Source organism: Cydia splendana, chromosome 26, assembly GCF_910591565.1.
Source record: "Cydia splendana chromosome 26, ilCydSple1.2, whole genome shotgun sequence".
Classification (NCBI taxonomy): Eukaryota; Metazoa; Arthropoda; class Insecta; order Lepidoptera; family Tortricidae; genus Cydia; species Cydia splendana.
This window is the reverse complement of record NC_085985.1, coordinates 10,204,728-10,221,705: the sequence shown is the minus strand read 5'-3', so window position 1 is coordinate 10,221,705 and position 16,978 is coordinate 10,204,728. Positions and strand designations below refer to the sequence as shown.

The 16,978-nt window shown below is 45.3% G+C and overlaps 1 protein-coding gene across 1 annotated transcript in view; it reads right to left on the bottom strand.

Moving 5' to 3' along the window:
• LOC134803416 (spectrin beta chain, non-erythrocytic 2) overlaps window positions 1–16,978 on the bottom strand; it is a 170,653-nt gene that overhangs the window by 135,067 nt on the left and 18,608 nt on the right. Inside the window, exons 4-12 of the mRNA XM_063776235.1 lie at window positions 16,464–16,631; window positions 10,882–10,998; window positions 10,318–10,475; window positions 8,682–8,797; window positions 6,926–7,038; window positions 5,649–5,836; window positions 4,165–4,303; window positions 1,523–1,609; window positions 545–675 (exon numbers count right to left, since the gene is read on the bottom strand). Of these exons, the coding sequence (XP_063632305.1) occupies window positions 545–675; window positions 1,523–1,609; window positions 4,165–4,303; window positions 5,649–5,836; window positions 6,926–7,038; window positions 8,682–8,797; window positions 10,318–10,475; window positions 10,882–10,998; window positions 16,464–16,631 (1,217 nt within the window). The remainder of the gene's footprint in view (window positions 1–544; window positions 676–1,522; window positions 1,610–4,164; window positions 4,304–5,648; window positions 5,837–6,925; window positions 7,039–8,681; window positions 8,798–10,317; window positions 10,476–10,881; window positions 10,999–16,463; window positions 16,632–16,978) is intronic.

The following is a 16,978-nucleotide window of genomic DNA, read 5'->3' as shown; positions in this document are numbered from 1 at the left end:
TACGTCAAGTGCCATCGATATGGCTGGAAATTTGACAGATCTATGACTTTGTTTATATTTTTTTTTTGTTTTTTTTTTTTACATGGAGAACCAACAGCTATAACTATGCTAATAACAACATCAATAGTGACACAGAGCCAATTATAGGATCTCACATATAGCAACATGTTAATATTTAACATTAAGTTAATATGCATATGACAATGGCAATGACAAGTTATTACTCATAAATTATCAATTGCCATTAAGTTTGTAAAGAGGCTATAACTCATAGTTACCGATTAGTAGGGTGACAAGGATATTAGGATAAAATTGATCTAATAATTAACATTATGACAATAAAAACAAGTTTCTTTCCATGTAATTACGACTTCAACGTGATCTACATCAATTACTGAGTTAGAAAAAAATGTTCCTGATCACCGATTAAAAATCATCGTGTATAGCGAAGCGTATCATCGCCCGCACTGTTAACTGTCCGTGGGTAAACCTTATTACAAAATGCATAAAATCCATGGAGAGTTAAGAGTGTTGGTGTTAGTACCTGGCGAGGATGTCTGCGGAGATGGCTTCGTGCTTCTTGACCGTGGCGTCCACCTGCGCCAGGTTGGACCCGTAGCGGGGGTCCGATAGCACTTGGATCATCTCCTTCAGGTACCCCTTGCGGAGCACCGACTGTCAACATAACATACAATATATATATCTTTCATAATTAAAGGCGTGTCCAGACGAGTCAATTTTTCGCCAATTTGATTAAATTGTCCGATCGAATCAGGCCGTGCGGACGTAAACGCTAATTTGGCTCGCCGAATTCAACCGCCGATTATGACCGATATTACCGATAAAATGGGGTGCGGACGCAAGAATACCAATTTGTGACGCCAGTATTTTTTTGCAGTATATTTTCGTTATGGGGCATTTTTTCAATTTAGAGGGCTCTAATCCATACTAATACTGTCTGTCTGTCTGTCTGTCTGTTACCTCTTAACGGTTAAACTGCTGAACCGATTTAGTTGAAATTTGGTATAGAGATAGTTTGAGTCCCGGGGAAGAACATAGGATAGTTTTTATGTCGGAAATCATCCCTCAAGAAAGTGCAAAGGGGGGTGGAATTGAAAGAGTTAATGAATTGCCTAATAATTGAAGTAACCAATGCGCGAATTGAATGATTGCTATTAGCATTATCCAGGCGCTATACCTACTTTAGCTGCTGTCACTAATTCCACGCACACGATGTCTTTATTATAATTCTGTGGCTCCAGTGAATAAGGGTACAAGTCTCGGGCAGCGCAGGTGTAAAAGAGTTACACTTATGCACTGGAGGCCTTGGTCATCCATCGTATAAAAAAAAGGAACCTCGACACGAAAAGAAGAAGAAGTATATGACATTTATTTCAGTTTATAAAGAAGACAAGTTTATGAAAGTTGAGCACGACTTTTATGTGCGTGTGTGTGTGTGTGTGTGTGTGTGTGTGTGTGTGTGTGTGTGTGTGTGTGTGTGTGTGCGTGTGTGTGGAGTTACCTTGGTGTTGAACTTGTAGTTTAGTTGCTCGAGCCTCTGCTGGCGCAGCAGCTCCGTGCGCAGCGCGATCTCGCGCGCGTGCTCCGCCTGCGGACCAACTCATTAATATATACATATCCGGGGACCATTGACGTATAATATCTAAGGACGGGCCTTACGGGCACTAAAAATGGTACTAGTTCAGCGGTGTTACTCACGAATTCGAGCCAATCGTGCAGTCTAACGCAACTAGTTGCGACCAATAGCGCGCGTAATGCGAACTCATCACCCAATCGCGCGCGTGATGCGAACTCTTCAACCAATCGCGTTGTAGCGGTTTCACACCGCTGTACTGGCCCCTGTCATGCCTCATTATTATTGCCCGTAAAGCCAGTCCCTATACAGCCAGACTAGATATCTATGTCAATGCCGGGGACTATATGGGTACCTAATGATTCTCCGATAAACTTTTAGCAGATCATCGATTCGCCGACAACGATTCGCCGAACATCGTTTCGCAGAGTCATTTATTTGTCAATGTAACTTCTGGTCAACTAACGTTACGTAGACTCTTGGTTCACATACCGTTCAGTTTGCTTCTGTGTAAATTCGCAGAACGATTATTGGACGATTTCCATTTGGCAGAGTAATCGTTTCGTTTAAGCAATGTTTAGTCGAATAACGTTTCACATTTTACATATAAGTCGTTATTTTCGAAACAAAAGAATGAAATAAAATATTATCATTTTTTAAGTAAATGCGTTAAGTATATGTATATAAAGTTACGAAGAAGTTAGCGAATATGTAGTGTCAAACTCGTGGTAAGGCTACAGTTGCACTTCATGAAATTGGTGGATTTCAGGAGGAAATGCTTGAGTTACTTTAGAAAATACCGAAATCATAATGCCTTTAAAAATTTAGGGGTTCCGATCAGATCAGAACTAAAATTATTATGGGAATACCTCGCGGGTAACTTTTTTCAAACAAAAAAAGAATAACTCAAATCGGACCATGGGTGCTGGAGTAATCGCTAAACATACTACTTTAAAAAAATCATCATCATTATCATCAACAATCATCATCATCAGGTGCACTTCATCAATAATTGAAATCTCACCTTATTTTATAATTTTTTTTAGCATTAGAGAGAAGGTAAGCGACGTTGACATGTCTTTTAATTGAAAAACGCTTTTTAAAAATCAGTAACTAAGTATTACTTATGAAAGCAGAAGAATATAAATGATCGTATTAGATTCGTGAATGTTACATATTTGCCATGACTTATTTTTAAAAAGAGTTTTTCAATTAAAAGACACGTCAAGATTGTTTACCTTATTTCTAATGCTAAAAAAACGAACATTCAATATTAATGCCAAATGAACATTCGACCTATTGTGTTTCGACCAATGGTTTCTCGGGTAATTATGACAGTTACTAAATGATTATTCTACGAATAGTAAATATGCGTATCAATGTTCTGCTTATTGACTACTCTCGCAAACGACTATTATGCGTAACGAGATTCGGCGAATCGTTACTCTGCTAAACAACCCGTCTGCGAATCGTTGTCGGCGAAACAAAAATCGGCGTATTTTTTTTCGGAATATCAATAGGGCACCGACTATATAACACAGATCGATCTAGCCACACACTAAACAAAGCTTGTAAATATATACCCATACCTATCTAAATAGGTTTAGGCCCAGTTCTACAGATTTCTATTACAGATTTCTATCTCTACAGATTTTCAATTTTACAGATCTGTAGAATTGGGAATCTGTAGGACTGGAAATCTGTTTGACTGGGAATCTGTAGAATTGGGAGTTAGTGGAAATAGGAGTCTGTATAATTGTGAATATGTAGAACTGAAATTTCGTAGAATTTCAATTATGTAGAATTGGGAATCTGTAGAATTGTGAATATGTAGAATTAAGATTCTGTAAAATTCAAATTATGTAGAATTGGGAATCTGTATAATTGGTTATCTGTTAAATTGAAAATCTGTATAATTGGTTATCTGTTAAATCGGGAATCCGTAGATTAGAGAATCTGTAGAATTGGGAATCTGTAGACATGGGCCTAAACCCTTAGATCATAGATAAAATCCATAATTCAGGAACAAATGTTCGTGTTAAACACACAAATAAATGCCCTTACCGGGATTCGAACCCGGGACCTCCTGCTTTGTAGGCAGGGTCACTACCGACTAGGCTAGGAGGCCGTTGTATAAAAGTGGGTATTGTGTAACGAGACCAAAAAACAACACATTACTTCGATTCGAGCCGACAGGCGAGTGCTAATACCGATCGAAACACTCTAGAGAGTCTAGAGTCTAGAATAGTAATTTTATACAGAATAGAAAAATAATGTCTCGTGAAGAGTTAGAGCTTGAAATACTTCGTTGAAATCTAAAGATTTTTTGGGTTACACAGACACGAGTAGATTTTATTGATCAAAAGGGCAAGTACCAGAATTCAATGACAGTCTTTTCACGAACATCTTACGAGTATATGGTCAGTCACATACAAAAATGTTTATTTGACAACCAAACCATACATATCGGGACGTCTGGCGAGCCCTGAACTATGCCGAGCCTGTATCTTGGGACCCTAAACTTGTTCTGCTGCACCATCCTGCTATCCCAGTGCCAGTATAGTTGGTACCTGCTCGAGGCGCTGCCAGGCGCGCTCCAGGTCTTGTGGCAGCTGCCCCTCTAGTGGAGCCCACGCCTCTCCCACCAAACTCTTGTTCATCGTGTTGATATCAAAGTATAGGGCTTCGATCTCGGAACGCTCCTTGTACCTGTACAAACAAATCAAAATACATTCTAATCAGGTTTGCAAAATATGTCGTCGTCCATACAGTTGTGTGACGATCAGATAACTTTAATGCACAAATCTTAGAGCATTTAATAACTGGAGTGGCCATTAAGAGCTTACCCCTCTGCCGAAAAACTTGCACAATTGTGCAAACTTTTGTATGGACTGACATGGCTATTTGTACGTGACGTTACATAGCAATACATTTGACGTCCCCTCCCCCGCAAAAATCGGCAGACTGTTTCGTAAAGAAAATGACAGCTATGATATCTCCAGTTACTAAATGCTCTAAGGCAGAAATATAAGATCCGCCGAAAGTCACATTTAGTAATTACATTACATTTAGTAATTAGAGGACACTAAGCTGGGTGAAGGATGACACGTTAGACCGGGCCGTGTCCGGGCCGGAGCTTTCGGCGCTTACTTTTGACATGACAGATGACCACGTGATGCTTTCCATATAAAACGAAGCTCCGGCCCGGACACGGCCCGGTCTAACGTGAGTCGTCCTTGAAGTGGGTATGTAAATAATTTTAGTACTACAAACCGAATAAAAAGATTAACATTGTTTTTTTATTCAACAAATCAAAAAAAAGATATAGGTTTGTATGTTGAATACCCTCAATCCTTGTAGGGAAGTGTAGTAGAAGAGGAAGATCCTTAGTCCTAATCATCCCGAATTTTTTTGGACATGTTTGAATTATTATGACTGTATTTATCCCGAAATTAAAATAATCACAATTGGGCAGTTCTCGTCCCTTCAACTCTTCGATCTTAATTATAATAAACGTCACACTACATCACACACTCACTTTGGGGGCTTTTCCACAGTCCTGTACTGCTTAAACGCCAGCAGCAGCCTCTGGATGCCGTCCAGTGAGTTGGGCAGTTCACGACCGTTCAACTCTTCGATCTTGAGCCGGATCCACTCGAGTACTTACTTGGGGGGTTTCTCCACAGTCCTGTACTGCTTAAACGCCAGCAGCAACCTCTGGATGCTGTCCAGTGAGTTGGGCAGTTCACGACCGTTCAACTCTTCAATCCTGAGCCGGATCCACTGGAGTACTTACTTGGGGGGTTTCTCCACAGTCCTGTACTGCTTAAACGCCAGCAGCAGCCTCTGGATGCCGTCCAGTGAGTTGGGCAGTTCACGACCGTTCAACTCTTCGATCTTGAGCCGGATCCACTCGAGTACTTACTTGGGGGGTTTCTCCACAGTCCTGTACTGCTTAAACGCCAGCAGCAACCTCTGGATGCTGTCCAGTGAGTTGGGCAGTTCACGACCGTTCAACTCTTCAATCCTGAGCCGGATCCACTGGAGTACTTACTTGGGGGGTTTCTCCACTGTCCTGTACTGCTTAAACGCCAGCAGCAGCCTCTGGATGCCGTCCAACGAGTTGGGCAGCTCACGGCCGTTCAACTCTTCGATCTTGAGCCGGATCCACTCGAGCAGCGTGGTGACGAGGCGGCTGTACTCCGCCTTGCGACCATCGCAGTCCATCAATTGGCCAATGATCTGAAATTTGAAAATGAATATTTAATATCGTCAGCCTAATTCCTAATGACATCTTTTACCCCTTTTCTTTTTATCTATATAATAATAATATTAAGATGAGAAATGAATAAAGAGTATATAATAACCTTAATTCAGCCTATATACGTCCCACTGCTGGGCACAGGCCTCCTCTCATGCGCGAGAGGGCTTGGGCTATAGTCCCCACGCTAGCCCAATGCGGATTGGGGACTTCACATACACCTTTGAATTTCTTCACAGATGTATGCACTATGCAGGTTTCCTCACGATGTTCTCCTTCACCGAAAAGCTAGTGGTAAATATCAAATGATAGTTCCTATATAAGTTCCGAAAAACTCATTGGTATGAGCCAGGATTTGAACCCGCGACCTCCGGATTGAAAGTCGGACGTCATATCCACTCGGCCACCACCGCTTCTTTATGCCAATTCGTAAATTTTTTAAACAGTTGTACGACTATTCTAGATAGAACTGGGAAGTTGGCACTCGCTGGTGACACTGGTGCGTTGGGCCTCCAGACAGTGGACAATTTTGTCTATCTTTTGTTTCTCTGTCCCATTCTTTGGTAAGTATTGCTTTTAGAGCGATTACACTTTTGTGTTTAGTAGCACAGGCCCTTGTCTCTAAGATTGACCGCAAACTATAATCCATTGGATTTAGATCAGGCGAGTAGGGTGGCCACTCTTTTGAACTTATGAATCCGGGAAAAAAAGGAGTGGTGCAAAGATAATTTAATGCAACACTTACCAAAGAATGGGACAAAATATGCTTCGAGGAGCTGCGGCATTTCGTGGAAAATTTTAACAAACGTTTGCGTTTGTGTATCAAAGCGAAATGAGGCTATTTTGAAGACAATTAATTTTCGTTGCATAAAAAGAGTGTTGTTTTAATTTTAAATTTATTTTGTACTAGTTAAGTAAGTATGTAGCGATAAGACCGCCTGTTGTTACCTCTATTGTCTCTGTTTATGTTATTGTTCATTTATTGTAAACTACGTGTATGTGAGGTGTGCAATAAAGAGTATTGTATTGTATTGTATTGTATGTACTAAATATAATTGATAAAAACTTACGTTGGCGATCCTGCGTCCGCTCTTCTGCTCGTTCTTCATGCGCGCGAACGTGTGGTAGTAGCTGGCCACGTACGTCATCACCGACTTCTCGTCGGGCCGGTTGATGTCCACATCTGAAACATCATCATAAATATAAGACTTAGTTAGACTCTTGTCGGTGTCGCTCTCTCCGTTTGACTCTATCCAGGGCCGCCTCCTTGATTTCCTTATACGACATTACAGCTACCTTTTCTTTTATTCGTGTTATGTAGCTTATCCTCGGCCTTCCCCTTCCTCTCTTGCCTGCAATCTTTCCTTCTATACCCAGTTTTATATGGAGCATAGCGTTCTATGGATGCGAAGCATGGACCATGACACAAAAAGACAGGGAACTAACTAGAAGCGTTTGAAATGTGGTGCTGGCGGAGAATGGAAAAGATCAAATGGACAGAGAGAACCACAAATGAAGAAGTGTTAAAAAGAGTAGGAGAGAAAAGGCAACTGTTGAGGACAATAGAGAGTAGGAGAGAGAAAATGATTGGTACCTTATACAACATGACGCTTTTATAAATAACATAATAGAAGGAAAGATTTGTAACATGGGGGACAAAATATTGTCTTCGGTTACCGCGATAGTTACTCATGAAATAAAACTATTGAAACGGATTATATCCACCCGTCACCCGTTGACCACGAACGCTGTAAAGGGTTCGAAACGTCGGGATGTAGTATGAATTCAATATACGCGATATAATCCGTTTCAATCGTTTTATTTCATGGGAAGTTAAACTTAGTTCACCTTACACACAGTTGTTCTACTGTGGTATTTAGTCCGCCTTTGTGCTGTAAGGTGCAAGTAGTAGGGCTCATTTAGACGATGCGAGAACTCGCATGCGAGTTTCATTACATTGCGGTTTTTGATCGGTCGGTTGAATTGGACGTAACCGACAGTCCGCAATGTAACTAAAATCGCACGCGAGTTCGCGCGGCGTAAATCAGCCTGTAGAAAGAGTATTACGCACACGTCTTTTTGCCGTAACAATCCGCGGTTTTTAAACCGCGTCTAGACACGGCGCCGGAGGCACGTTTCAGTCCTTCACAACTGAGTAGTACGTTGTGCCGTCCGATGTTTAAAGGATGACTCACGTTAGAACAAGCCATGTCCGGGCCGGAGCTTCCGGCGCTTACTTTTCTATGACATGGCAGGCGATCACGTGATGCTTTCCATAGAAAACGATGCGCCAGAAGCTCCTGCCCGGACACGACCCGGTCTAACGTGAATCATCCTTTACCGCGTCGTGTTGCTCGGCACGGTTCGACCACGGCGCCGCTGACACGCCGTACCGTGGTCAAACCGTGCCGTGGACAAGAGGCCTAAGGTGTTCCCTTTAGTGAAACAAATGTTAACAAAAAAAACAAAGAAAAAAAAACTCGATCCGATATTGTACAGTCAGCAGCAGAAGTTGCTAACGGGCGAGTTGTTCAAAATTATCTTGACGCGACTTTATTGATAAGAGAATACGAGCGTGTCAAGGTGATTTTGAACACCTCGCCCGCTTAGCAACTTCTGCTGCTGACTGTATAGCATCAACTCAGTTTCAGCACTTTCAACTCATTTGACAATGACTACAATGACTTACCCTCAGCGTCAAGCAGCTTGGGGATGCCGAGGTTCTTGTGCGCGACCTCGAAGGCGTGGTTGAGGGTCTCCACTGGACTGGGAGGTCCGCCCAGCGGAACAGATCCCTACAAGATGACAATGACTACAATGACTTACCCTCGGCATCAAGCAGCTTGGGGATGCCGAGGTTCTTGTGCGCGACCTCGAAGGCGTGGTTGAGGGTCTCCACGTGGTCCTGGACTGGGAGGTCCGCCCAGCGGAACAGGTCCGGCCTACAAGATAAATAAATAAATAAATATTATAGGACATTCTTACACAGATTGACCAAGTCCCACAGTAAGCTCAAGAAGGCTTGTGTTGTGGGTACTCAGACAACATCGTTGTATCGTATGTATTTAAGTATGTATACATATTATATATATCGATATATAATATGTATACATATTTAAATACATAGAAAACAACCATGACACAGGAACAAATATCTATGTCATCACACAAATAAATGCCCTTACTGGGATTCGAACCCAGGACCATCGGCTTCACAGGCAGGATAAATATAAATAAATTACACTGATCGACTTAGCAAAACTAAGTAAAGATTGTACTATTGGGTACTCCCTTTGGTTCCCATAAAGTTTTAAGTCATAATGTATTTTTTGTCATATTATAATTTAGTCATAAAACTAAAAACCGTTAATTTTTCAGGATTTTCGTAAGGTTATCCTATAGATATGTTAGGTTAGGTTTGTTTTATGGCAATCTTGAAATGTGACGCGTTTCTGAACCAAATAAATTATGACTAACGAAAATGCGGGCGAACAATACATTATGACTTAAAACTATTTGGGAAACAATAGAGACCCACTATGGGTAATAGACAACGGGTACTTAGGTATAAGGTACCTACTTCAATTGAAAAATACTATATATACTTATACACAACTCTCGAGTTTCGTGCAATGAAGTTTTAACAAACATTTAAGACATGATAATCTAAACATTGTAAATCCCAAATAAGTTATCCTGTTTGTCGATGTCTGCGGTGGACGCATTGCTGCATTTTTGCCATTTTTATCGCCTGTCACTATGCCTGACACTTTCGCACTTACATATGCTTGTTAGAACGTGACAGCCATGGTGACAGACGATAAAATGCGACCGTGCTACCGACGCAGGTTAAATTTAAGTCTATGAAGATCATATTATTCATGAATAGGTCAAGGTCACAGTGTGAAAGCCACCTGCGCGCGTGTATTAGGGCATTGAACCCGAGCCTAGAGCGGCAAGAGTCCGAGAAGTTGCGGATGTGGACTCCTTGGTAGCCGCTAGTCTAAAGGTCAAGGTCACCTGTGTGCGTGTATGAGGGCGTTGAACCCGAGCCCAGAGCGCCAGGAGTCCGAGAAGTTGTGGATGTGGACTCCGTGGTAGCCTAGCCGCTAGTCTAAAGGTCAAGGTCACCTGTGCGCCTGTATGAGGGCGTTGAACCCGAGCCTAGAGCGGCAAGAGTCCGAGAAGTTGCGGATGTGGACTCCTTGGTAGCCGCTAGTCTAAAGGTCAAGGTCACCTGTGTGCGTGTATGAGGGCGTTGAACCCGAGCCCAGAGCGCCAGGAGTCCGAGAAGTTGTGGATGTGGACTCCGTGGTAGCCTAGCCGCTAGTCTAAAGGTCAAGGTCACCTGTGCGCCTGTATGAGGGCGTTGAACCTGAGCCCAGAGCGCCAAGAGTCCGAGAAGTTGTGGATGTGGACTCCGTGGTAGCCGCTAGTCTAAAGGTCAAGGTGTCAAGGTAACCTGTGCGCGTGTATGAGGGCGTTGAACCCGAGCCCAGAACGCCAGGAGTCCGAGAAGTTGTGGATGTGGACTCCGTGGTAGCCGCTCGTCTTGCGTTGACACCACAGCAGCAGGGCGTCCTTGGCCGACTTCTTTTCGGAGGATTCATTTTCTTCGTCCTGTACATAGATTTAAAGTGTTATCCTCTATTTTTAAAAATATTGCATGCCTCTATTGCCTCTTTGAGTCATGAACGAGTATCGTCGGGCGTGGCTCACTCTGCGATTTCTACATAATTTATATAAACTACACATAATGAAGAAACAATAAAATAAACGATAGATGCCTCGTAGAGAGACGAAACACGTGTCGAGTATTGTTCTTTAGGTGGCGATTTGTTATATTTATTTGCGTATTTACTTTTGCGGTGGGAGGGTGGGATCATTAATTGCATGTAAAAAATATGCAAGTAAGTATAACGGGTTTTAGCACTGATTGACTGACTGATCTTTTCGCGGATTTATTTTGGTTTTGATCAATAAAAAGTTCGACTCTTCGTAGTTCCATCCAAGACTTTAGACTCACCACATCGATCTCGATCTCCTGGATCTGGAAGCGCAAGATGATGGTCCACACCAGCCCGAGGATGAGGCGCGGGTTGCCGTCCACGATGTCCTCGGCGCCGATCGACTCCAACCGCACCTGTCGACGTCAAGGTCACAATGTTCATTTATTTTATTTATTTATTGCACGATAACAAAATGTACAAATGGCGGACTTAATGCCTTGAGGCATTCTCTACCAGTCAACCATTGGGTCAAACAGAAAACTTAGTGCAGGATTGTAGACAACGAGAAGAATTATGAATCACAAATCAGGTTATTCTAAACAATATTCTAATTATAGACTTACACATATAAAGATAATAGCAATATAAACTTACATATATACAAACATGCATGCATACATACATACATAAACAAATATGTTATATTATGTTATGTACCCAAGAATACCAAACTAATGTTGTGTACTTAATTATTACTTATTTATTTTCCATTGTTAGTCCTAAGATATATTATAAAAATTGTATTCTCAAGTAAGCGAATTTTGTAAATTATTTTTGAGAATAAAGTTCTTAAACCATAAAACCATAAACCATGGAATACAAGTAAAATGCGGATCATTTATCTTTAAGCGAGTTAGAGAGGTGTTTACGTAACTTGATTTTAAAAGAAAATTTAGTTTACTAACATAATAGGGAATATTACGCAAAACTCTGCGTAGAGGGCGTCACTAACACAATCACATGCCCTACCGTGAAACACGACAGTCGAAAGTTCGGTTTCTGCCTCTCTATCACTCTTGCTTATACGATCGATAGAGAGGCAGATAACGAAATTTCGATTTTCGCGTTTCGCGGTAGGCCACCTGTAAACAAACCGCCTCGATTCATCAATGTCATAGTAAAAACTTGTCAAAAAACTGTTCAAGGCAAGTTACTCTATGGTTTACTAAACAAATTAGTGCTGCACTCTGGCGGCAGAACATTGCAGTAACACTCCCTATTTCACACCATGCACTAAATAAAGCACCAGATAATTATTAGAAAAACATAGATCAAGTCAAGTGACGCAACGGAGCCACGCTTTCCAATGTTTATCTTGTATTTTGTTTTCATGTATAAGTATTGTTTCTTTGTATTGTACATATTTTATTTTGTAGTTTCACAGTGCCTTGGTTATACTGTAATGGTGTGTTACTTATTTGACTAATAAAATAAAATAAATAATAGACAGCAGGCATTTTTTGGTATAGTTTCTATTTAATCAATCGGATAGAACTAAAAAAAGTAGGCAACTTGACCGTGACGTCACTTGTGCAGTTTTCATATAAATTTCATATTAGCAAATCGTTTTGCAGTTCTAAAAAAGTAACTGATTTGACTAGTAGGAACGTACCCTATTTCGGCGGTCCCGTGGGAATCTGCCGAGTCCTACACCACACCAGTGTTGTTTTTTTAATGTTTTTTTGTCTTAAGTCCGACTCAAACTTGACTGCAGACTTCTTACAGGTTTTCCTGTAGGTGAAGAACTAGGTATTTGTGTATTTATTTCAATCATTTAGAGTCTAAATTTTAGACACAGTAGTTTCGGAGACGATAACTTCTAAACTATTTATTTATCTTATTTATTGAGGTACGGAACTCCAAAAAGGTGTAAACTTTTTGGAAAATAAATTATTTTTATTTATTTTTTAAATACTTTTACAACATAGTGTTCAGTAGGAGTCGTACAATAAAACCCGACTCGCACTTGCCACATTCCTGGAAGCCTAAGAACGTCAACAGTAGGGTTTCCTCTACTACAGTATATTGTGTTTGTGCAGCTGTCTGTACTAAATAACCCGTGAACATCATACAATAGTAGCGCTTCGTGTAAATAATGACGCATAGTGTCACAGTAATTGTACTGACTAAAATCAAGGTCCTCAATCGGTCATACTCAGCCCCAGCTGATATGTATCTGTGTCTTGAAAATGCTGGTTGTGCAATGGAAAGGCAGGCTTAACCAGAACTGGGGCCTTAAGCCGACCACTGACTAACAGGCCGCCGGACGATATCGGCCTGTCAGTTAGAACAAAAAATTGACAGTTCCGAACAACTGACCGGCCGATATCGTCCGGCGGACTGTTAATCAGTGGTCGGCTTTACCATGATGTCCTTATTGCGCTTCTGTTTAGGACCTAAACTGAATTGCTAAAGGACGGAGCTGTATAAGTCACCATCATGGTAAGGCCCCAGTACTTAGTCCAATTCTAAACACCCTCTCGGCTTATCCTCTGCCTACCTCTAGTACGCTGTTAACAGTAAGGTAACAAATGTCTAAAGCTACCTAGTTTAATTATCGAGGAATGCGTTGCGCAACGCAAGGTCTCTGATAACGAGATAGCGACCGCTGATGAACGACTTAACGTCATAAGACAATCGGACTCATTAGTACAAGATTAGTAAGTAAAATCATTCGCTATCCGTTTGAATCATACCGAATATGTGGCTACACGGATTTGTTTGACGTGATTATTGAATGTCATAATGTAATGATTGTCAGATTATCATTAGTCATAATTCTGAAACCGTTAACTGTTCAAGATTTTCGTAAGGTTATCCTATAGATAGGTTAGGTTAGGTTTGTTTTATGGCAATCCAGAAAAGTTACGCGTTTCTGAGAAAAACCAAATTATGACTAACGAAAATGCGGACAAACAATACATTGTGACTTAAAACTTTATGGGAAACAATAGAGACCCGTGTAGCGACATCTGTGTTTAATTAAGGAACTAACGTCTCTTGCTCCGCCAGGTCCTGAACAGGTCTCCCACAGGTCGCTCCAGCAGGTGGAGCCGCCTGGTGGTCACCGGAGAGAGACCCACCTTAGTGTGCAGGAAGCTGAGGCTCTTGTTCACGTTCTCAATCTTGTGCACCCTCATGCGGCCCGAGTTGGGGCGGGGGAGGCGCTCGCCGCTGATGACCCCCAGCAGCTCGAGCCGCCTGGTGGTCACCGGAGAGAGACCCACCTTAGTGTGCAGGAAGCTGAGGCTCTTGTTCACGTTCTCAATCTTGTGCACCCTCATGCGGCCCGAGTTGGGGCGGGGGAGGCGCTCGCCGCTGATGATCTCCAGCAGCTCGAGCCGCCTGGTGGTCACCGGAGAGAGACCCACCTTAGTGTGCAGGAAGCTGAGGCTCTTGTTCACGTTCTCAATCTTGTGCACCCTCATGCGGCCCGAGTTGGGGCGGGGGAGGCGCTCGCCGCTGATGACCCCCAGCAGCTGGAGCCGCCTGGCGGTCACCGGAGAGAGACCCACCTTAGTGTGCAGGAAGCTGAGGCTCTTGTTCACGTTCTCAATCTTGTGCACCCTCATGCGGCCCGAGTTGGGGCGGGGGAGGCGCTCGCCGCTGATGACCCCCAGCAGCTGGAGCCGCCTGGTGGTCACCGGAGAGAGACCCACCTTAGTGTGCAGGAAGCTGAGGCTCTTGTTCACGTTCTCAATCTTGTGCACCCTCATGCGGCCCGAGTTGGGGCGGGGGAGGCGCTCGCCGCTGATGACCCCCAGCAGCTGGAGCCGCCTGGTGGTCACCGGAGAGAGACCCACCTTAGTGTGCAGGAAGCTGAGGCTCTTGTTCACGTTCTCAATCTTGTGCACCCTCATGCGGCCCGAGTTGGGGCGGGGGAGGCGCTCGCCGCTGATGACCCCCAGCAGCTGGAGCCGCCTGGTGGTCACCGGAGAGAGACCCACCTTAGTGTGCAGGAAGCTGAGGCTCTTGTTCACGTTCTCAATCTTGTGCACCCTCATGCGGCCCGAGTTGGGGCGGGGGAGGCGCTCGCCGCTGATGACCCTCAGCAGCTCGAGCCGCCTGGCGGTCACCGGAGAGAGACCCACCTTAGTGTGCAGGAAGCTGAGGCTCTTGTTCACGTTCTCAATCTTGTGCACCCTCATGCGGCCCGAGTTGGGGCGGGGGAGGCGCTCGCCGCTGATGACCCCCAGCAGCTCGAGCCGCCTGGTGGTCACCGGAGAGAGACCCACCTTAGTGTGCAGGAAGCTGAGGCTCTTGTTCACGTTCTCAATCTTGTGCACCCTCATGCGGCCCGAGTTGGGGCGGGAGAGGCGCTCGCCGCTGATGACCCCCAGCAGCTCGAGCCGCCTGGTGGTCACCGGAGAGAGACCCACCTTAGTGTGCAGGAAGCTGAGGCTCTTGTTCACGTTCTCAATCTTGTGCACCCTCATGCGGCCCGAGTTGGGGCGGGGGAGGCGCTCGCCGCTGATGACCCCCAGCAGCTGGAGCCGCCTGGTGGTCACCGGAGAGAGACCCACCTTAGTGTGCAGGAAGCTGAGGCTCTTGTTCACGTTCTCAATCTTGTGCACCCTCATGCGGCCCGAGTTGGGGCGGGGGAGGCGCTCGCCGCTGATGACCCCCAGCAGCTGGAGCCGCCTGGTGGTCACCGGAGAGAGACCCACCTTAGTGTGCAGGAAGCTGAGGCTCTTGTTCACGTTCTCAATCTTGTGCACCCTCATGCGGCCCGAGTTGGGGCGGGGGAGGCGCTCGCCGCTGATGACCCCCAGCAGCTGGAGCCGCCTGGTGGTCACCGGAGAGAGACCCACCTTAGTGTGCAGGAAGCTGAGGCTCTTGTTCACGTTCTCAATCTTTTGCACCCTCATGCGGCCCGAGTTGGGGCGGGGGAGGCGCTCGCCGCTGATGACCCCCAGCAGCTGGAGCCGCCTGGTGGTCACCGGAGAGAGACCCACCTTAGTGTGCAGGAAGCTGAGGCTCTTGTTCACGTTCTCAATCTTGTGCACCCTCATGCGGCCCGAGTTGGGGCGGGGGAGGCGCTCGCCGCTGATGACCCCCAGCAGCTCGAGCCGCCTGCGGTCACCGGAGAGAGACCCACCTTAGTGTGCAGGAAGCTGAGGCTCTTGTTCACGTTCTCAATCTTGTGCACCCTCATGCGGCCCGAGTTGGGGCGGGGGAGGCGCTCGCCGCTGATGACCCCCAGCAGCTCGAGCCGCCTGGTGGTCACCGGAGAGAGACCCACCTTAGTGTGCAGGAAGCTGAGGCTCTTGTTCACGTTCTCAATCTTGTGCACCCTCATGCGGCCCGAGTTGGGGCGGGGGAGGCGCTCGCCGCTGATGACCCCCAGCAGCTCGAGCCGCCTGGTGGTCACCGGAGAGAGACCCACCTTAGTGTGCAGGAAGCTGAGGCTCTTGTTCACGTTCTCAATCTTGTGCACCCTCATGCGGCCCGAGTTGGGGCGGGGGAGGCGCTCGCCGCTGATGACCCCCAGCAGCTGGAGCCGCCTGGTGGTCACCGGAGAGAGACCCACCTTAGTGTGCAGGAAGCTGAGGCTCTTGTTCACGTTCTCAATCTTGTGCACCCTCATGCGGCCCGAGTTGGGGCGGGGGAGGCGCTCGCCGCTGATGACCCCCAGCAGCTGGAGCCGCCTGGTGGTCACCGGAGAGAGACCCACCTTAGTGTGCAGGAAGCTGAGGCTCTTGTTCACGTTCTCAATCTTGTGCACCCTCATGCGGCCCGAGTTGGGGCGGGAGAGGCGCTCGCCGCTGATGACCCCCAGCAGCTCGAGCCGCCTGGTGGTCACCGGAGAGAGACCCACCTTAGTGTGCAGGAAGCTGAGGCTCTTGTTCACGTTCTCAATCTTGTGCACCCTCATGCGGCCCGAGTTGGGGCGGGGGAGGCGCTCGCCGCTGATGATCTCCAGCAGCTTGAGGAGCCGCCTGCCGTCCGCCAGGTCCGTGAACAGGTCCTCCACCTCCATGCGGGCCTGGAAGAATACAGATTTGTTAGTTTTTGGGGTTCCGTACCAAAAGGTGTAAAACCGGGAACCTATTACTATGGGGTTGTGCACCAACCACGCGAGGTGATTTCGGCTACTTTTTGATCCCCCCTCCCCCTTAGTGATATTTGGTTTTTGGCTACCCCCTTTATTACCCCCTACTACCTTATTCATGATTTTCTTAATCGACATAACCCTATAAAGCATTTCTAATAGTCTAATTCCAAGCAGTTACCAGTTTCGACCACTTTAGATGATTATGATCATGGTATAATAATATACTCCGCCTGGTACTCCATTCCCGTCTTTTCTAGGTCACCTAACTGACACGGGCT